Here is a 17,391-nt window from a genome sequence, read left to right on the forward strand (position 1 = left end):
ATATTAATAAGTGATTCTTGTGAGAGACGTTCTTTTTAAGAGACCATTTCTAATTGGGGCGGCCTATTATATGTTTTTAAAAAATATTGTAAGTAGGCATTAAGAATCATGTTAGTGGACATTTAAGATATTAAAAGTAGACATTAATAATACAATAAGTAAGCATTAAGGATAACATAAGTAGGTATTAAAAATACAATAAATAGACATTAATCTTTAATGGGTTGAACTTAAAATACGTCACTCAAAGAAACGTTTCTATCGTGAGGCCTGAACCCTCAACCTGTCCAACATTTATGTGAAAGACGAATATAGGAAAATTTGAAATCTTTAAGTCAAAAAATCAAAAAAATAAACCAAATAATCCAACTTTCAAACTTATTCAAAAAATAAGCGTGAAATTTCCAAATTTGAGGTTTGGAGCTGTTCGCAGTTAGTAACTGCGAACAGCATGCTCCACAAAAACAGGTCAAAATAGTTGTTCGTAGTTACTAACTGCGAACAACTATTTTGTCTTTTTTGACCTGTTCACAGTTACTAACTGCGAACAGCTCCAAACCTCAGGTTTGAAAATTTTACGCTTACTTTTGAAATTTTTGAAAGTTGGATTATTTGGCTTATTTTCTTAATTTTTTGACTTAAACATTTCAAATTTTCAATTTATAGACCCAATATTTCAATTTCAACATGGGCCCGACTGAAACAAGCAACAAATAAATTTTTTTGAAGAAAGCGCTTTTCAATGCCATCAAAAAATAAAAACACATTCTAAAGGAAAAGAAATATGTAAAAAGTTCAAAATCGATGATTCAATTTTTAAATTTTTGGCCTGCTCGTAAAATAAAATTTTGGAAATACAGTATTCAAAAATATTTAAGGTTTGATTTACTAAACTAATTTGTTAGACTAAAAAAAAGCTAAAAGAATAGTATGAATGTTTGATTTGCACATGTAAAAATATTTTGAATTAGTAGTAAAGAGAAATAAAGTGTTTTTTTAAGAAAAAAGTAGATATTTAGTAATAAACGAAGGGAGGGTAAATTGTGTGAACAAAAGTTTAAAAAAAATAATTTATATGGATGAGATTAAAAAAATTGTAAATCATTATCAAAAGATAAAAAGATAAAACAAACCAAAATAGCAAATTATGCTAAATAAATAGCTCATGTAAGTTAAAGATTAGAAGTGATATATTTATATTTATTGTTGGAGTACTATTCAAGAAGAATAGTTTTGTTCAATGTGATTATTCTTGATAATAATCAAGTTTGGTTTTAATTACAACAAGTATTACTTTTTCTATGTAAAATTTTCGGTTATATTATTATTTCTCTCTTTTTTTTAAGTCTACACTGTAAAAAAAAAAAAATAAAACAAAGACAAAAAGTACTTTGACTTGAAATCCTTTTCTTTCTACAACTTTTCTACCTCCTATTTAATCCCACTAATTATTTATTCTTAATAAAATAATAGAAAAATTGACATTAATAATTTAATTTTTTGCTCATTCGCTGTGAATGATCCATCTTTAAATTGTTTGTAATAATCTAATTTTTTCCCTTAATTTTCTCAGAGTAATCCAATCTTTATCAATCAACATAACTCATTATTATTTATTATTAATAATATGATATGTTATGGGCAAATATATGATAAATATTAAATTATTTAAAAATTTAATTATTCACACCAAATAAATCAAATGTTGAATTATTATTTTCAATTTTTTATAAAAGAATTCACTAAATATTGCAAAATTAACAAAAATGGATTGAATGTTATTAGTATACAAGTTTGGTAATTAAAATCTCAACTTCTCACCTTGACCATGTCAAAAAAATTCCTTTTGACACGCTCACATTCTTTTGCATTAGACAACTCACTCCACCATCCATTACCCAAAAACTTCAACTTAAAAGTGTATAAACTTAAAATAACACAGAAAATCAATCCAAAAATTCCTGTATCTTTATATTTTCAGATGCATTTCTCTGTTCTTCAAGCTAACCCCAGAAAATATGATGGAGAAACATAGAAGTTTTTCATGGAAATCCACTAAATTTTTGGTTTTTTCTGTAACTCTATCTTTCTCTTTAGTGTTCTTATCATTTTTCTCTTTCTGGGTTTTAAGAACCTCCCCTTTCATTCACCAAGAATCTTATGTGCTATTCAATACACCCACTATAAATTCAAATCTTAATTCACTCAATATTCAATCTTTAACTGATTCATCTGATTTTTTGAACAATTCCCAGTTCAAAGAACATCAAATTGTATCTGGGTTTGTTCATAATACTTCAATTGAAGTGAATGCTAGTAATAAAGATGAAGTTGGTAGGAAGAAGTTAACTGGATTAAGTCCAAATTTCTCAGTTAATGGAGTAAAAGTTGTGAACTTGGGTAAGACCCATTTGAGGGAACCTCAAAATTCATCTGGGTTTGTGAAATCTTTTAATTTGAAGGAAGAAAGTGGTGAAGTTAGTAGTAATAACGAGATTAAAAAGGAAAAAAGGGCAAAAAAATTGAGTTTAGATGGTAAGTTTGTGGAGAATGAAGAGAATATGAGTAAAGATTGTGATATTTCCAAAGGGAGGTGGGTGTTTGATGAAAGCTACCCATTGTACACAAATTTCTCATGCCCTTTCATTGATGAAGGGTTTGATTGTCAAGGAAATGGAAGGTTGGACAAAGATTACATGAAGTGGAGATGGCAACCTCAAGATTGTGACCTTCCAAGGTAATTTTAGGTACTATCTAATTTTCCGATCTTTTGCATGAAAAAAAAAAGATTTTACTAGATGTTAGTGTTTCTACTAGACTAATCTAGAAAATATTATATCATTATGTGCTTGTTTGGTTGATATAGAATTATGCATCAAGTAGAGAATTAGAATTATAAAGTTTTACTCTTTCAATTTGCTACACTTTTTTTGAGTGAAGTGTAGCAAATTTAAAGAGATAGAAGAGTATTTGGATGACATAAACGTTGAAATGCCTATTTCTTAGGTTAGTGAAACTTCCCATGGAAGGATCTTAGTATGAGAACTTCTTTTGAGATGCAACTTTTATGGAAAGTACAACTTCTCATGTGCAATTAAACCACCACTAACCCACTATGTCATCTAGGTTTTATCGGGTGTAGGTGCAATCAGCTCTCTTGTGGGTCTTGTTGTGCATACAATAACAAATTTATCATGATGGGCCTGGTAGTGTATAGGAAAAATTGATATTAATAATTCAACCTTTTGTTCTGCTCGTCCCTTGTAAGTAATCTCACCTTTAGATTATTTTCTAATAATCAAACATTTGCCCTTCATACGCTATGAATAATTCTACCTTTTTTTCGTTTGCTGGTAGCATACGCTATTATTACCTATCATTAGTAATTTGGTATGTTATGGGCAAATGTATAACAAAGGTTAAATTATTAGAAAATGTTGTAAATGTGACTTTAATTTTATTAATCAAACATATAAAATATAGTTACATAAACTTAGTAGGTTACAAAACATATGACAAGTTCAAACCTTTGCTTTACATACACCAAATGTGAACTTCATTATCGGGAACACCATATATCGAACATAGTAACAAGAAGATTTTGTATGTGAACTTGATATTAATTCTAGGTGAGATGATCTTTCCTAAAACATTATTTTCCTCCCTACTACGGTGCTTGGGAAAATAAACCGAAAATATGTTCTGAGTTACAAAGAGTTACACTAAATTCCTAGCACAAGGAACTTAGAACGACATGAGAAAACTTAAGTGGAAGAAGAAATGGAAATTTACAATCGAGGATTGCAAGTTCTCTATGTAAAGTACTAGAGAAGAAAAGAAAAATCAAAAATTGCATGTAGATTCCATGTACATCTCATGTAAGATATAACTTACACATGCCTTCTATATTTATAGAAAAGCATACAACCATTCATAAAGTAATATGTCACTTCATGAACCGCAACATCGATTCACAAATCAATGTCGATATTAAATCAATTCATCCCAATAATTCAGTTAATATAACCATATTAACCGTAGGTAGTTATTGCATAACTAACAAAATCGAATAAAACTAACATTGCAAAAAACCAGCCCGAATGTCGCGGGCCACAACAAAAGTCGCGAACTGTGACCAGGCCAATTCGCGAGCCGCGACCTGTGCTTATACTAAAACATAAACCTTTTGCAATCTTAGGATATTTCCAATTAATTATTAATTTAATTAATTTATTTGATTTAATTAATTATAATTTCCGATGACCATTATATACTCTAAATGACAACAAAAAATAATCAAAAGGTGGGATTATTCACAGCAGATAGATAAAAGGTTGAATTATTAATGTCAATTTTCCTAGAGTATAATATATGTGACTACGTGAGGATTCAACTATTTGCTTAAGCTGTTGGTTGAGCTAGTTCATTGTCATCTTGGTTTGAAAATTTCCAAATAATTAAGGCTGGTTTGGAATTAGGTTCAATGCGACAAATATGCTGAAATTGATTAGAGGAAAGAGGCTAGTCTTTGCTGGTGATTCAATCAACAGGAATCAATGGGAATCCATGCTTTGTTTACTCATGGGAGCTGTCAAAGATCCTAGTAAGGTCTATGAGACACGAGGCCGGAGAATCACAAAGACTAAGGGGGCATATAGTTTTAGATTTGTGGTAAGCATTGTGCTCGACTTTTCAATTGTGCACCGAATCACGAACTTTTTGTGCTCATCATTTGCTTTTGCACTGCAGGATTATCAGTGTACAGTTGAATTCTATGTGACACATTTCTTAGTCCGAGAAAGCAAGGCAAGGATAGGGAAGAAGCGTAAAGAAACACTGCGAATCGATAGCATTGCTAAAGATTCGGCAAAATGGAGAGGAGCTGATATCTTGATTTTTAACACCGGGAATTGGTGGACTCATTTCAAAACCAAAGCAGGGTGAGTGCTAGTTCGACATTCGATGCCTGTTTTCCCGAATTTCATGATCTAACTAGTTTTGTACTTTGGTTTTTTTGATTGAATGTCTTAGCTCCGAAATTGAGCTTTTGAAGACTTGACTTTGGTTAGTTTCTTGAGGACCGAGGCCTACGACCCACCAAAAAATCTAAATCATACTGAATTTCATAAGAAAAACCGTAAAAATGTAGAATATCTTAAGTAAACATTGTTATGTGGTATGACCCCTCCAATTTTTCAATATTTTTGTCGAATCATCATTCAATTTTAAGGACCCCCATAGTTAAAATCCCGAGTCCACCACTGATCGAGGTTGTGTTTTGTATTTAAGGAAACCAACATGTATTTACTTCCAAATAAATCAAGTTCCGAACCTAAGTTTCATTCATTCATTTAGATCATTGATGGAAAACTTAAAGAAAAGGAAAATAGAGATGGAGAGGAAGAGAAAGGTGAAGAAAATGGGAAAATGTGACATTTCTTGTTTCAGGAAGAAACATCTTATCTACTTTCAACTTCAAAAATAAAATTTTCACTCAAGCTCATTGGTTTCGGACTATAAAGGACTACATTAAAATGACTCGTTAGATCAGATGCGATTCTTATTTATGTCAAGGTCATATTATGTTAGCTACCAAAAGTCAATCGAAAAAAATGTCTTTGTTCTCATTGATAAGGCTAAGATTGCATACATCCAACCCCTTCAAACCTCGCTTTGATAGGAGCCACTTAACGGCATCAGTACCATCAATTATAAGCTAAGGAAAACGGGAAATGTAACTGTAGGAAAATAAGAATTAGAATAAAATAAAGATATTATTTTAGAATATTATGTTTTAAGAAGGTAATATCTTTTTTAATATTTAGGATATTAAGGTTATTTTGTTTCCTATTATTTAGGTTTAGGTTAATATTTTGTTTCCTTATTTTTAGTCCTAATCTCATGTATAAATAGAGGTGTTCCTCTCATTGATAAATCAATACAAATCAAGTATTCAAAACTTAAATCAGTCTTATTTCTGCATTATGATTTTCTACAGTAATTGTACTAGAAAATGATTTTCGTCTAACCAAACACACCCTTATGTCTAGGCAGCTCGAAAACTATTATGTACTTGTACCGTGTTTTGAACTAATGGTTGCAATACGAATGCATACAGGATTAACTATTACCAAGAAGGCAAAGAAGTTTATTCCCATCTTGATGCTTTAACAGCGTACCGAAAAGCTCTAGTGACTTGGGGTATGTGGGTTGATAAACATATAAATCCGCTCAAAACCCACGTTTTCTTTCGAAGTACAGCACCAGCACATTTCAGGTCCGTTCTTGACCCTAGCAAATATCAAGTTAATAGTCATCTGTACATGATTTTGTCTAGTAACTGTCTGGTTTTCTGAACAGTGGGGGGCAATGGAATACTGGTGGACATTGTAGAGAAGCGCGAACTCCCCTGAACGAAATGTATGTAGACAATCCAGAGAGGGATCTTATTGCTCAGGAGGTCATCAACTCGATGAAAACCGCAGTTACTTTTGTGAATGTTACTGGATTGTCGTCATATCGGATAGATGGTCATCCCTCGAAGTATGGGAGAAACCCGGGAAAGAAGGGATCTTCGGTGGAAGATTGCAGTCATTGGTGTCTTCCTGGGGTGCCAGATGCTTGGAATCAGCTGATTTATCATCAGTTGCTGTTGAAACAAGAGAAGAATGTGCATACTAGCTTATGAATGCTTATGTTAGGTTCAGTGTCACGTGATTCGCTAGTCTCCTCGCAAATTGCAATACAAAAAAGACAGTAATTGTCGGTTTTGAGCTATTTCTTGGCATCTTTAAAAGAATCGCGTGAATTCAAAAAGTGAATCAGATGCGAAATTATGTTGCATTGGTTGGGCTTCCATGCTACTCCATTATATCTCTACAAAGCGGACAAGTGTATCTTAGAAATTTCAAAAAATAGCTTTGGGGAGGATGTTAGAGGGTTGCAAACTTGTAATGGTGTTGTAAATGATATTATACACATTCACTTATTCTTTCATTTTTTATTTTACTTTTGAACTTTGTTTTAAGCTAAAATGAAAAGGTGCTTTAGCAGTTTCAACTTTTAACTTCTATAATCAAGAACTGTTATTAAAGAATATCAAAAGTTTTTATTAATAACTGAGTTATACAACTAGCTAAATAGCAAACAAAATACCATCAATATATCAGTTGACCAAACAAAGTCAAAGTCAAGGTCAAAGTTAGCAATCTAGTATTTCACACAAGGTAAGGTACGGGAGAGAAGGGTAGCAGGCAAATCATACCCGTGCCCTTCAAATGAGTGGGCAAGGAAAGATGCTGTCATTCAAATAAATCATACTAGTTGATCAAACAAGTCAATTAAATTACTCAACAGTCAATCGCCAAACATCTCTCATGTTTGGTTTTATGATTTATTATTAAGGATATAGGATTTGTCTAGATTAATACAATCCATGAAAATTGCAATTTCCTGTTGAACAAATATACAGTGAAATACAAGATCAATAAGAAGTTGATATCTCGATCAACAAATTTTAAATAATTTGGGCATTTACAATTGTTTTAAATAGTAAATTGTAAAAAAAATAATTCTTACAGATTGAGAATCATACGAATAAAACTTTAAATGAGAAAAAAAAAATTAGTCTTAGAAATACTAATATACAATTAAAGTACATCAAACTTTATCATCTTCATCCCTAATAATCTGAATATTATAATGATGTTGATCTTCAATTTCCCTCCTATTAAATATAATCATACTTATCCACAAAATTGCTTTAATTATTCTGGCCATCCCAATTGCAACAGTCAAATAATACAAACATAACCCAATAAAATCACCTAAACCAACATTCATTAACATTTCCCTCTTAATCTCCACCACAACCACCAATGACTCCACCTCATCTCTCAATCTCCACCATGACAAGGCCCCGAAAAGCGCTGCGAGGGCCCACCTTTCCACCAACTTCTCCTCTTGGGTCCCACCAAATATAGTATCATCCACAACGGGTCGGACTATTGTCCTAGCCCAATGGATCATGGTCTCATGTAGGCCCAAAAAGAAAATCAATTTACTTAACGTTGACTTTTTATATCCAAATCCGGCCCCATCAAACTCCGCCTTAATTGTAGCCTCAATCCCTAACCCTACACACACTTGTAAAGTGCATAGGAAGATCCACGCTGCATGGAGCCGGGGCCTAAAAATAGGGCTTGGGTGCTCAGTTATTAGACTAATCCGACCAGTTAACGCGTGGATTAATGTTGCAAGGGTAATTAAAGATAAAAGGGCATGTAGGAGGTTAGGATTTGTGTTTAGAAAAATTGAGAAAAGATAGGATTTAGGTGGAGATAATGAGGCTAATGATAAAAAATAATGAGCACTAGAAAGTCTAGCTAAAAGAAGAAATGATAAAGGTAAAAGAAGACTTAGAAGAGTTATTGAAATCACATAAAATAGTTGTACAATAATAAATTGATCAATGATCTCAAATTTGGCAAAATTTACCTTCTTTTTCCATGCTTTCCAACCCATTTTCTATGTAGTTTTTATCAAAAGAAAGATGAATGAGACAAACACAAACTTGAAAGTTTTTTTGGGCAATTTTTGATCAAAAAGAAGATTGAATTCAAAAGTTTATATATGAAATGAAGTTTGGTAAGGAAGATGGTAATGGTGGTTGCCACGATTAATTAGATGTTAGTTGACTTGAAATTATTTGTCATATTATAAGGAATATAATCACTTCAAGATATAATAAATGTATGTTGTACGTTTTTTGGATTTATTTGGAAAATGATTGTAGGCCGGAACTGTTAGCAGGTTCGATTATGCGAAAGTATCGATCGATTTGCTAGTTGTTAACCCAGTTGTTTATATGAAAATATCCAGTAAAATACGTGTTGACTCTTAGATTTTTAGAGGAAAAAGTGATTCAAAAAAGTAAAAATCAATGAAAAAACTAATCATAATCGTTTTTGATTTTAGCTTTAAAGTCAATTTTTCAGCTAGTTTATATGTAATTTATCAAAAATCTTTTTAGTTAATTAACTGATTAAAAATTATAAGCTAAAAATGAACTAAAAAATCATTTACAAACATATTCTAAATTAAAATTCATGAATCATGATAGTACTATGTGTAAGCATGTCCAATAAGGTTAATATAATAATCAACGGTACAAATTGAATCATGTGATGCTTTACCAGCATTGTTGTTAACAACTTCCTACAAGGAAACATTAATTAATAAGGATGAAAAGTAATGGCTTGATTATGATTTATGAACTAATAATGTATAGTCAATTTTTTTTTAGGTAATAATGTATAGTCAATTAATTATGGTATAATATTATCCAATTGAACCTATTAAAGTAGGATTAATGACATAGTACTCTTATTTTAAGTTGCATTGCATTGATTAATTAAACTTTTATTTTGACAACTATTTAGAAATTAAATATAAATAAATACCTAATCGTATAAAGATTTAAACCTTAGATTGAGTTAAAAAATCAAAGTTAAATTTTTAAATAAGTTATTGGTCACATTAATCTGATTTTTTTCTTAAGAAAATCAAATTCCAAAAGCGTAATTTTTAATATCTTAAAATTAAATTTAATAATAAAGGAATTGTAAATTGCATTTATATAGCAAAAGGGAACTAAAAAGAAGAAAACCTAAGTGGCAACAATAAAAAGGAAATTGAAAAAGATTAATATGCAATTCAAATAATTGAATTTTATAATATAGAGAAAGCAAAGGCAAATCCACAATACTAGTGTATATAATTAATTGAATAAAGTACATTCGGGAACTCGGCTACTATTTTTATGTAATATTATATGTTATTTGATTTAATATTAATTGAATGACATGGGCTATAACTTAAACGATTCTAGAAATCGATTGGGGGCGTTGGGAAGTCAATAGAATTTGTTAATCCATGATTATCAAGACAAAAAAAGTCATTAATTATTAATGATGCATAAATCATAATGATATAATTAATCAAAAATAGAAGGATGAGTCCAAAGTTTGAAAGGGATTTGATATTATGGTAGCTTTTAAGTTATTGCCTACTCTGGTTCCTCTATGGTGTGCTCTTGTCCTTATTATATTTTTTGTCTCTATATTTGATGATTAGAAATTGGCCCTGTTATTTAGGTTGGCTTTGTTTTGGAAGCAATAATAGGCTTCAACGGCTAAATGAAAATTAAATTTATGATATTTTTTAAAAAGTGATATTTATTATCTATTTGCGATATTATATTTTTAGTATTAAAATCAATAATTGATATTCTATATAGCCTTAAAAAATTACAACGACATAATACTGCCCACATATTAAGAAAATGGTAGAGATAATTAAATTTTGCGGATGAAATTTAATAAAAAATTGTGTGAATAAGAGTTAAAGATATAGTGAAATTAAAGGAACATACTAAATTAAAAGTGTTGCAATCTCTTAGATACATTGAAAAAGTGTAAGAAAATTTGTTTCAAGTTTTCATGAATTGTTTTGGGTAAATTCTTATGGTTATGCACTATTGAATAAGTGTTAGTATTATTACTGTTTTTCAGTGTCATAATCTCCAAATAAAAAGTTTATATTTTAATTTTCTTTTAAATTTGTATTAATTGAGGTGTTGAGCAATTTAACCTATTATATAAGGCGCATCTTACGATAAGACAGTCTCATACAACAATTTATAATTATTGTTTGAATAAATGCTGAAAAGTGGTTAAAAATTGAATTTAAGATATTAGTATAACAAACAATTTGAAACAAAAAGTTAGTACTTATGGGCCTAATTAAAACAATATTTTTCTAAGGCTAATAGTTTTTAATGATAATACCTTTGTAAAATGAGAATTTTTTATAGTCCAACTTCAACACCAAAATAAAGATGAATAAAAATAAATATTGAAAAAGCAAAAACATAATTACAATACAAGATAAGTTACATTTTCATAAATAGAAGTATAATCAAATAAATGGTGCATCGTTAATTGTTAAATAAAAAATTGTGCTAAAATCAATAAAGTTTGGTAAGATAGATGAAACTATGAAAGACATTCATAACTTAAGCTGTAATTCTACATAATTCTATCTTAAAACGAAAATTTGGCCTTTGCTTGTTTAACCAGTTATTTCTTACATACTTTTGGGATTTCGTTCATTTATTTCCTTTTGTTATTAATTTACATGACAAAATTACATATTTTATCCGTCTTTTTAAATTTGTGTCATATAAATTAAAAAGTATTGTGGATTGAGAAATTATAGGGGTATCATGGATCCATCTTTTTGAAACTTACACCAAACATATGATTGGTGTAAGAACTTATACCGGTAGATTGAAGAAGGAGAAAATTAGGTGAGAATCGCATTCCCTATTTTTTTTTTTTAAAAAATTATACTTACTCTCTAAATGAGATAAGACTCAATTCTCATATTTTTAAGAGTTATTTATCAGATATTAAAGATAAAATACGAAATATTAACTATTAATAATTGATGTGCGATTTGATGATACATTCTCAATTTGACTACCACTATTTTAAGTATTGTAATTAATACGTACGTGTGTGGGATTACCACTATTTTAAGCATTGTAATTAATTAATTATACTGTGCTAGGATAGATGTAATTGATCAAATTTGAATTTTATGTCATTTTAATTTTAAATAATAATTGATGGAAAAAGGGGTTATTATGTACTTTAAGTAATTTCCTAAATTGTTGTATAATTTTATACACAGTGTAATTTTGCAGTATAGTTTTCTAAATTGTGTAAGTCTAAATTTCTACGTGGTGCAATTCTAGAATTTTATCAGACGATATATAATGTTCTACACAGTACATTATATATTTTCCATTATAATTTTTTAAACAGTGCATTTATATACAACTGTGTAATTTGAATAATTTTGATTTATTGCATCCATTAGTGTATGAATTTTTCCGAAGATATAAATTTGTAAATATGATAAGTGTAAAAAAATGCAAATCAGTCAAATTCTAATACTAACCAATGTAATTTTGCAGCATGATTTCTAAATTGTGTAATTCTAATTACATAGTAGTATAATTTTTTAAGCGGTGTAATTCAAGAATTTTATCAGACGATATATAATGTTCTACACAATACATAATATATTTCCTGCATTATAATTTTTTAAACAGTGCATTTATATACAACTGTGTTATAATGTTCTACACAGTACACAATATATTTTCCGCATTATAATTTTTTAAACAGTGAATTTATATATAACTATATAATTAAAATAATTGTGATTTATTGCATCCATCCACGTAGATACCATATTTACATTTATATACAACTCTTTATTTAATTATTATTAGTGCATCATGAGAGGTTTGTAAGTATATTTTTATTCAAATTTGACGTGCTTGTAGTAAGCAAGATTCCTTTCAGTAGCATACTTTATCCGTTGTATTATATTTCCTATATTTTTCTTTTTTACATTTTAAATTACTTAATATTACTATTTTATCATAAAATTACTATTTAAATATATATTTTGTCCCATCTCATTTAGTTTTACACTTACCATCATTTATTCCCGATTGAACTTATGTTTTTAACACCTGACAATACAAGGATAGCAAAATGTCAATTTTAATAGCGAATTTATTTGATAGCAATATAACTTTTAATAGCAACTTAAAAGACGTATATATAGAGGTCGTTTGGACTGAGTGCAAATATTTAAAAAGGATAAAAAAGTTAAACTAACGGAACAAAGGTAATTAGGAATGCAAATTAAGTAATTAAATAAAATTATAAAAGAGGTAGAATGAGAGTAAAGTAAAAAAGATGAATAAAAAAGGAGGATATTTCCCTCATTTGGAGGAAAATAATTCCTCCACCCTTCACTAGGGTAAATTTATACCTTAAAGAAAGGATCTAATCACTATTTTATTCATTTTTCATTACTTTCTAACAATTCTTCCACTTTTTTAACAATTAAATTCCTTTAGGTAGTGTTTGGCAACATAAAATTCATTTGAAAATAGGGGATCGAATTTTGGCTTTGAAATTCAAGAATTGTAAATGACACCTATATACTTAGAATTTGCAAATTTGATACTTGACCAATTTTTCATTGTTTTCGAAAATCCATGGAATTGACCTAATTCCACATTTTCAAATTCAAGATTTAACAAACGTAGTATTTGGGCCAATTCAACATTTGAAAATGAATTCCAAGTTGCCAAACATACCATTAGTCATTTTCTAATTAACTTTATTTTCCCCTTAAATATTTATACTAAATTTAAATAAAAAATTAATAAAAAATTTGTTGGTTGCATGTAATTGCGCCTAATTATCAAAGCATGGGGTGATCCAAAATTCCAAACATTTGTTGCACACTTGTCACTTGCATGATAGGGCATGGTTGTAACTTATCTATACTATAATACTCCATAAGAGTTTATTATCCCTTTTAACTTTATTAAAAATTTGTTGTCTTGTCTAAAGAATGAACTCATATATATATATATATAAGGTATGAGCTGCCGTCTTTCTTTCCTTTCTATAGTTTTTTATGAGCGAAATACATCGGATATGATGATGATGATAAAATAAAAAATATTTAAAAATAAAAAAGAAAATATATAAGAGAGACATTATATACAAAAGAGGGTGCAATGATATAGCCTATGTGAGCAAATCTATAAGCTATGTGATAGAATGTGAGTGGTTCTACAATCAATTTAGTTTTGAGTAAATATTATCAAACATTTTGGTCTCTTTCTTTCTACTTTGTACAAAACAAGAAAAAGTAGCAAATCTAGCTATGGATGCTTCTTCAACTATTTCTACCTCTTTAAGGAACAATTATTCCATCTCTCAAAACCATGTTTCCAAAAAAAGGTATTTTCATTCTTAGTTTTTGTATATAATTAATCATCATTATTCAGTATTTTGTTCAGAAAAAATAAAGCATTTTTAGGATGCATGCAGCAAATGACTTTTGGCCTTCATTAACCAACATCATAATTGATCAGAACATGTATAAGATGTCTAATTACACATTATTAATTTACTTATTTTATCCAAAATTGTGGGAAAATCTAAAATTAACAGAGCCTAAAAAATTATTGTGTATTTTTTTCCTTGAACAAAACTAAGCTATTGTAGTTTATCACCATGCAAATATGTTTTCATGAGTATTTTCTACACTTAATGTGTCCCATTTTACTTTTCATCATTTTTTAAACGGTCAAATGGGGATCACATGTAAAAGAAAAAGATATAGTATTTTTATATTTTAATATAGGTAAAGTGAGATTAGTAGGTGTAAAGACGTGAAAAAGTTTAATAAGGGTAAATTGATAAAGTAAGCATATCTAAAACAAAATTGAGATATTTAAATTGGTAATAAGTTACAAGCTACAATGTAGTATATTGTGTCGCCTCAACCACAACCATCAACTTAAATTTTTGGTTAAAGTCCCATAATTTTTTATATACTGTTATTTCTGCTATTTATTTATAATATTTTAAAAAAGTAATGTAGCAATTTTCGTGGGACGGATTTTTTTTGGCTTTATTTTCTTTTGCATTCTTGATTTTGCACATGGATAAATGTGTAGATTGATTTGAGTCACTTGATTTCAGAAAGATGGAGGATAAAAATATAGAGAAAAGAGTAGTAAGGATTAAAATTGATGAAAAAGAAGATGAACAACAAAAGAAAATTTGGATTCCTTCTGATTCTTGGTCTTGGAGAAAATATGGACAAAAGCTCCTCAAAGGATCCCTTCATCCAAAGTTAGTAATGAATTACTTCCTCTCAAGCAAGAAATAAGTGATTCTGGCTATATGCAAAAATGTTCGATCAAATTTCGTAAATTAAAGAGCCTCAATTATGAGTTTATATTGACTTAAATTATTTGTACTTTATTATAATAATATGCTTTATAACTCGTTTTATATGAGATTATTTCACTATAAAATAGGCCTATAAGACGGTAGCCCATTTCTATAATTGATCACTTTAAATTTGTAAGCAATCTTTTTAATACACTAGATATACATGAGTCAACCTAATATAAATTGTCTTATTATGAGAACGTCTCATTAAAGAAGAATTTATGTATGGTGTTTATTTATAATAAATAGGGTCACTAAAATAATTGTGTAGTTTTACTCTACTCCAAATCAACTTGCAAACTTAATCAAGAATCAATAAGAAAAATTTATTTCTCATCGCCGACTTTTCAAATCTTTCTTAATATCATAAGAAAGGGAAAATTTTCAAAAAATGAAGCTTAATTCTATTTTATGGGTAAAAGAAAATCTTATATATTATTTGTTTTTGATGTAGAGGTTATTATAGATGCAGCACAACAAAGGGATGCTCAGCTAAGAAACAAGTGGAGAGGTGCAAAGAAGATGCTTCCTTTCTCATCATAACTTACACTTCAACCCATAACCATCCTAGCCCATTAAACCAAAAAACTTCAAAAAAGAGGGCCCAACTTATAGCCCAAACTCAAATCGTTGACGCCCATAATAGGCCCATGTTAAATCTTCATGATCAAAGTTACCATGGCTGTTTCAATCCAACTAATAGCCCGAATGAGACCAAAGAAAAGGAAAAACAAGATGAAGAAAAGCCTTATTTGGTGTTACTTGACACTTTTACCCCTTTTGAATCACAATATGAACAATCCTTAGTTGATTACCCACATCTCAAGAGTTTAAAAGTACAAGAAAAATGTGACTTTCTTGATGCTATTGATGATGTAGATGGTTTTTAATGAAAAAAATCATGTACTTCATCTTCGCTTTAACGAGTTTAGAGTTGATTACTCACAAGCCGGACTTTTGGACCCAATGGTTTTAGGCCGCATGTAGGTCAATAGAGATGATTGGTTCGCAAGCCTAAATTTTGGGCCGACTAGGATTTTGGGCCACATACGGGTTGTTGGGTTGGGCCTTTGATAGAAGATAAGCATCCTTATCTTGATCGATGAACAAGTCTTTTGTGTTATTTGTTCTCTCTTTTATTTAGGTAGAGCACATAGTAGTAGAATTTAGAAGTGTGCTAAACACAATGTAATGTAACAAGTTTTTAGTTTTGTAATTAGTTGGAGAAATGTTTCCTAGTACAATAATGTGGTAGTTTTTGTATGCTTCCTAAATGATGATTACTAGAGTTGTTTAAATTTAATTTGATTGATTAAAATAAATTATAATTTGACTCGATCTGAAGTAACTCGCATACAAAAATTAAATCAGACTGTCATAATATTAGTTAATACATACACTTTGATATCAACCGGTTTAAAATATCATACTCAAAATCCATTAAAATATTCGAATGTATACCTCGGCTTTAGCCTAGCGGTCTAGCAAGAGTTTGAGCAGCGTACACTTAGTAGATAGGAAAGGTATCGTATCCCAAGGGAGTGGGGAGACAACATACATTTACTGCTTGTGGTAGAATATCTTGGGCTATGTGATCCGCCAAATTTCGTATGTGATGTCTCACCAAACTTTCCATTCACCTTAACGAATAACAATGGCATGTTCATACCTCATTTAGGATGTTAGAGTTTTTTCATCTAAAAAATATAAAATAAATAAAATAAAGAAGTAAATTTTTTAGTCCTTTATTAAAAATCTTTTTTCAAACGGATTATTAATTATTGGGGATGTGATAAAAGATTAAAAATTGTGTGTATAGAAATTAATAAAGAGGAAAATATATGGATGAAAAATTAAGGATGAACAAATTGGCGGATAGCAAATGCCAAATGCAACAAATTAATTTAGACGTGCAAAAAAAGAAAAATGTGATAAATTTTATTTTTTTTGGTTACATTATAAGTTGAGGGAGGGGAGGGGAGGGTTAAGGGATGGGGCAAACAAAATCAAATTCAACTTCATCTAAAAATAAAGTGGTACATATTTCAATTAAGATGAATCTCAATTTTCAAACTTTGTATTAATTTTAAATTAAATTAAATTAGATTAAATTTATAAATATTTAATCAAATTAAATTAAGCTAAATTGTGGAATCTATTAGCAAAAAGTTACACTTCCTGCATCCTTGTTTAAGGGTATATATTTACTCTAGTGAAATGGAGGAAAATTGTTTTCAACCTCCAAATTAAGATTGTTGATCTTTCTTTTCCTTTATCTTTCTTATATCATTATATTTTTTATTCTTAATCTCCCATTCAAAATCAGATTTTCGTAAATTTTAGTGTTATATCATCATCATACTCAGTATATCCCGCTTATAGAAAACTATAGTCAGGATCTGAAGAGAGAGAAAAAACGGCAGCTCATACCCATAGAGGAGAATATTATATATAACACTAAATATAAATCATGATAAACGTATTAAACTTC

The 17,391-nt window shown here is 29.4% G+C and overlaps 3 protein-coding genes across 3 annotated transcripts; 2 read left to right on the forward strand and 1 right to left on the reverse strand.

Annotated features, from left to right (window-relative positions):
• Positions 1-1,824: 1,824 nt before the first annotated feature.
• On the forward strand, positions 1,825-7,028 carry LOC130799926 (protein trichome birefringence-like 6). Its single transcript, XM_057663226.1, has 5 exons — positions 1,825-2,737; positions 4,479-4,671; positions 4,750-4,940; positions 6,119-6,277; positions 6,361-7,028. Exons 1-5 carry the CDS (start codon positions 2,019-2,021, stop codon positions 6,686-6,688), a joined length of 1,590 nt encoding a protein of 529 aa, XP_057519209.1. The 5' UTR covers positions 1,825-2,018; the 3' UTR covers positions 6,689-7,028.
• A 502-nt stretch (positions 7,029-7,530) lies between these two features.
• Positions 7,531-8,651, reverse strand: LOC130799747 (uncharacterized). Its single transcript, XM_057662964.1, has one exon. The coding sequence runs from the start codon at positions 8,521-8,523 to the stop codon at positions 7,660-7,662; it is 864 nt and encodes a 287-aa protein (XP_057518947.1). The 5' UTR covers positions 8,524-8,651; the 3' UTR covers positions 7,531-7,659.
• Positions 8,652-13,814: 5,163 nt separating this feature from the next.
• Positions 13,815-15,822, forward strand: LOC130799903 (probable WRKY transcription factor 69). The gene is made up of 3 exons (XM_057663191.1): positions 13,815-13,898; positions 14,646-14,798; positions 15,355-15,822. The coding sequence occupies exons 1-3, from the start codon at positions 13,822-13,824 to the stop codon at positions 15,788-15,790; spliced, it is 666 nt and encodes a 221-aa protein (XP_057519174.1). The 5' UTR covers positions 13,815-13,821; the 3' UTR covers positions 15,791-15,822.
• The last annotated feature ends 1,569 nt before the right edge of the window (positions 15,823-17,391 follow it).

This window comes from Amaranthus tricolor, chromosome 14 (genome assembly GCF_026212465.1).
Source record: "Amaranthus tricolor cultivar Red isolate AtriRed21 chromosome 14, ASM2621246v1, whole genome shotgun sequence".
Lineage (NCBI taxonomy): Eukaryota > Viridiplantae > Streptophyta > Magnoliopsida > Caryophyllales > Amaranthaceae > Amaranthus > Amaranthus tricolor.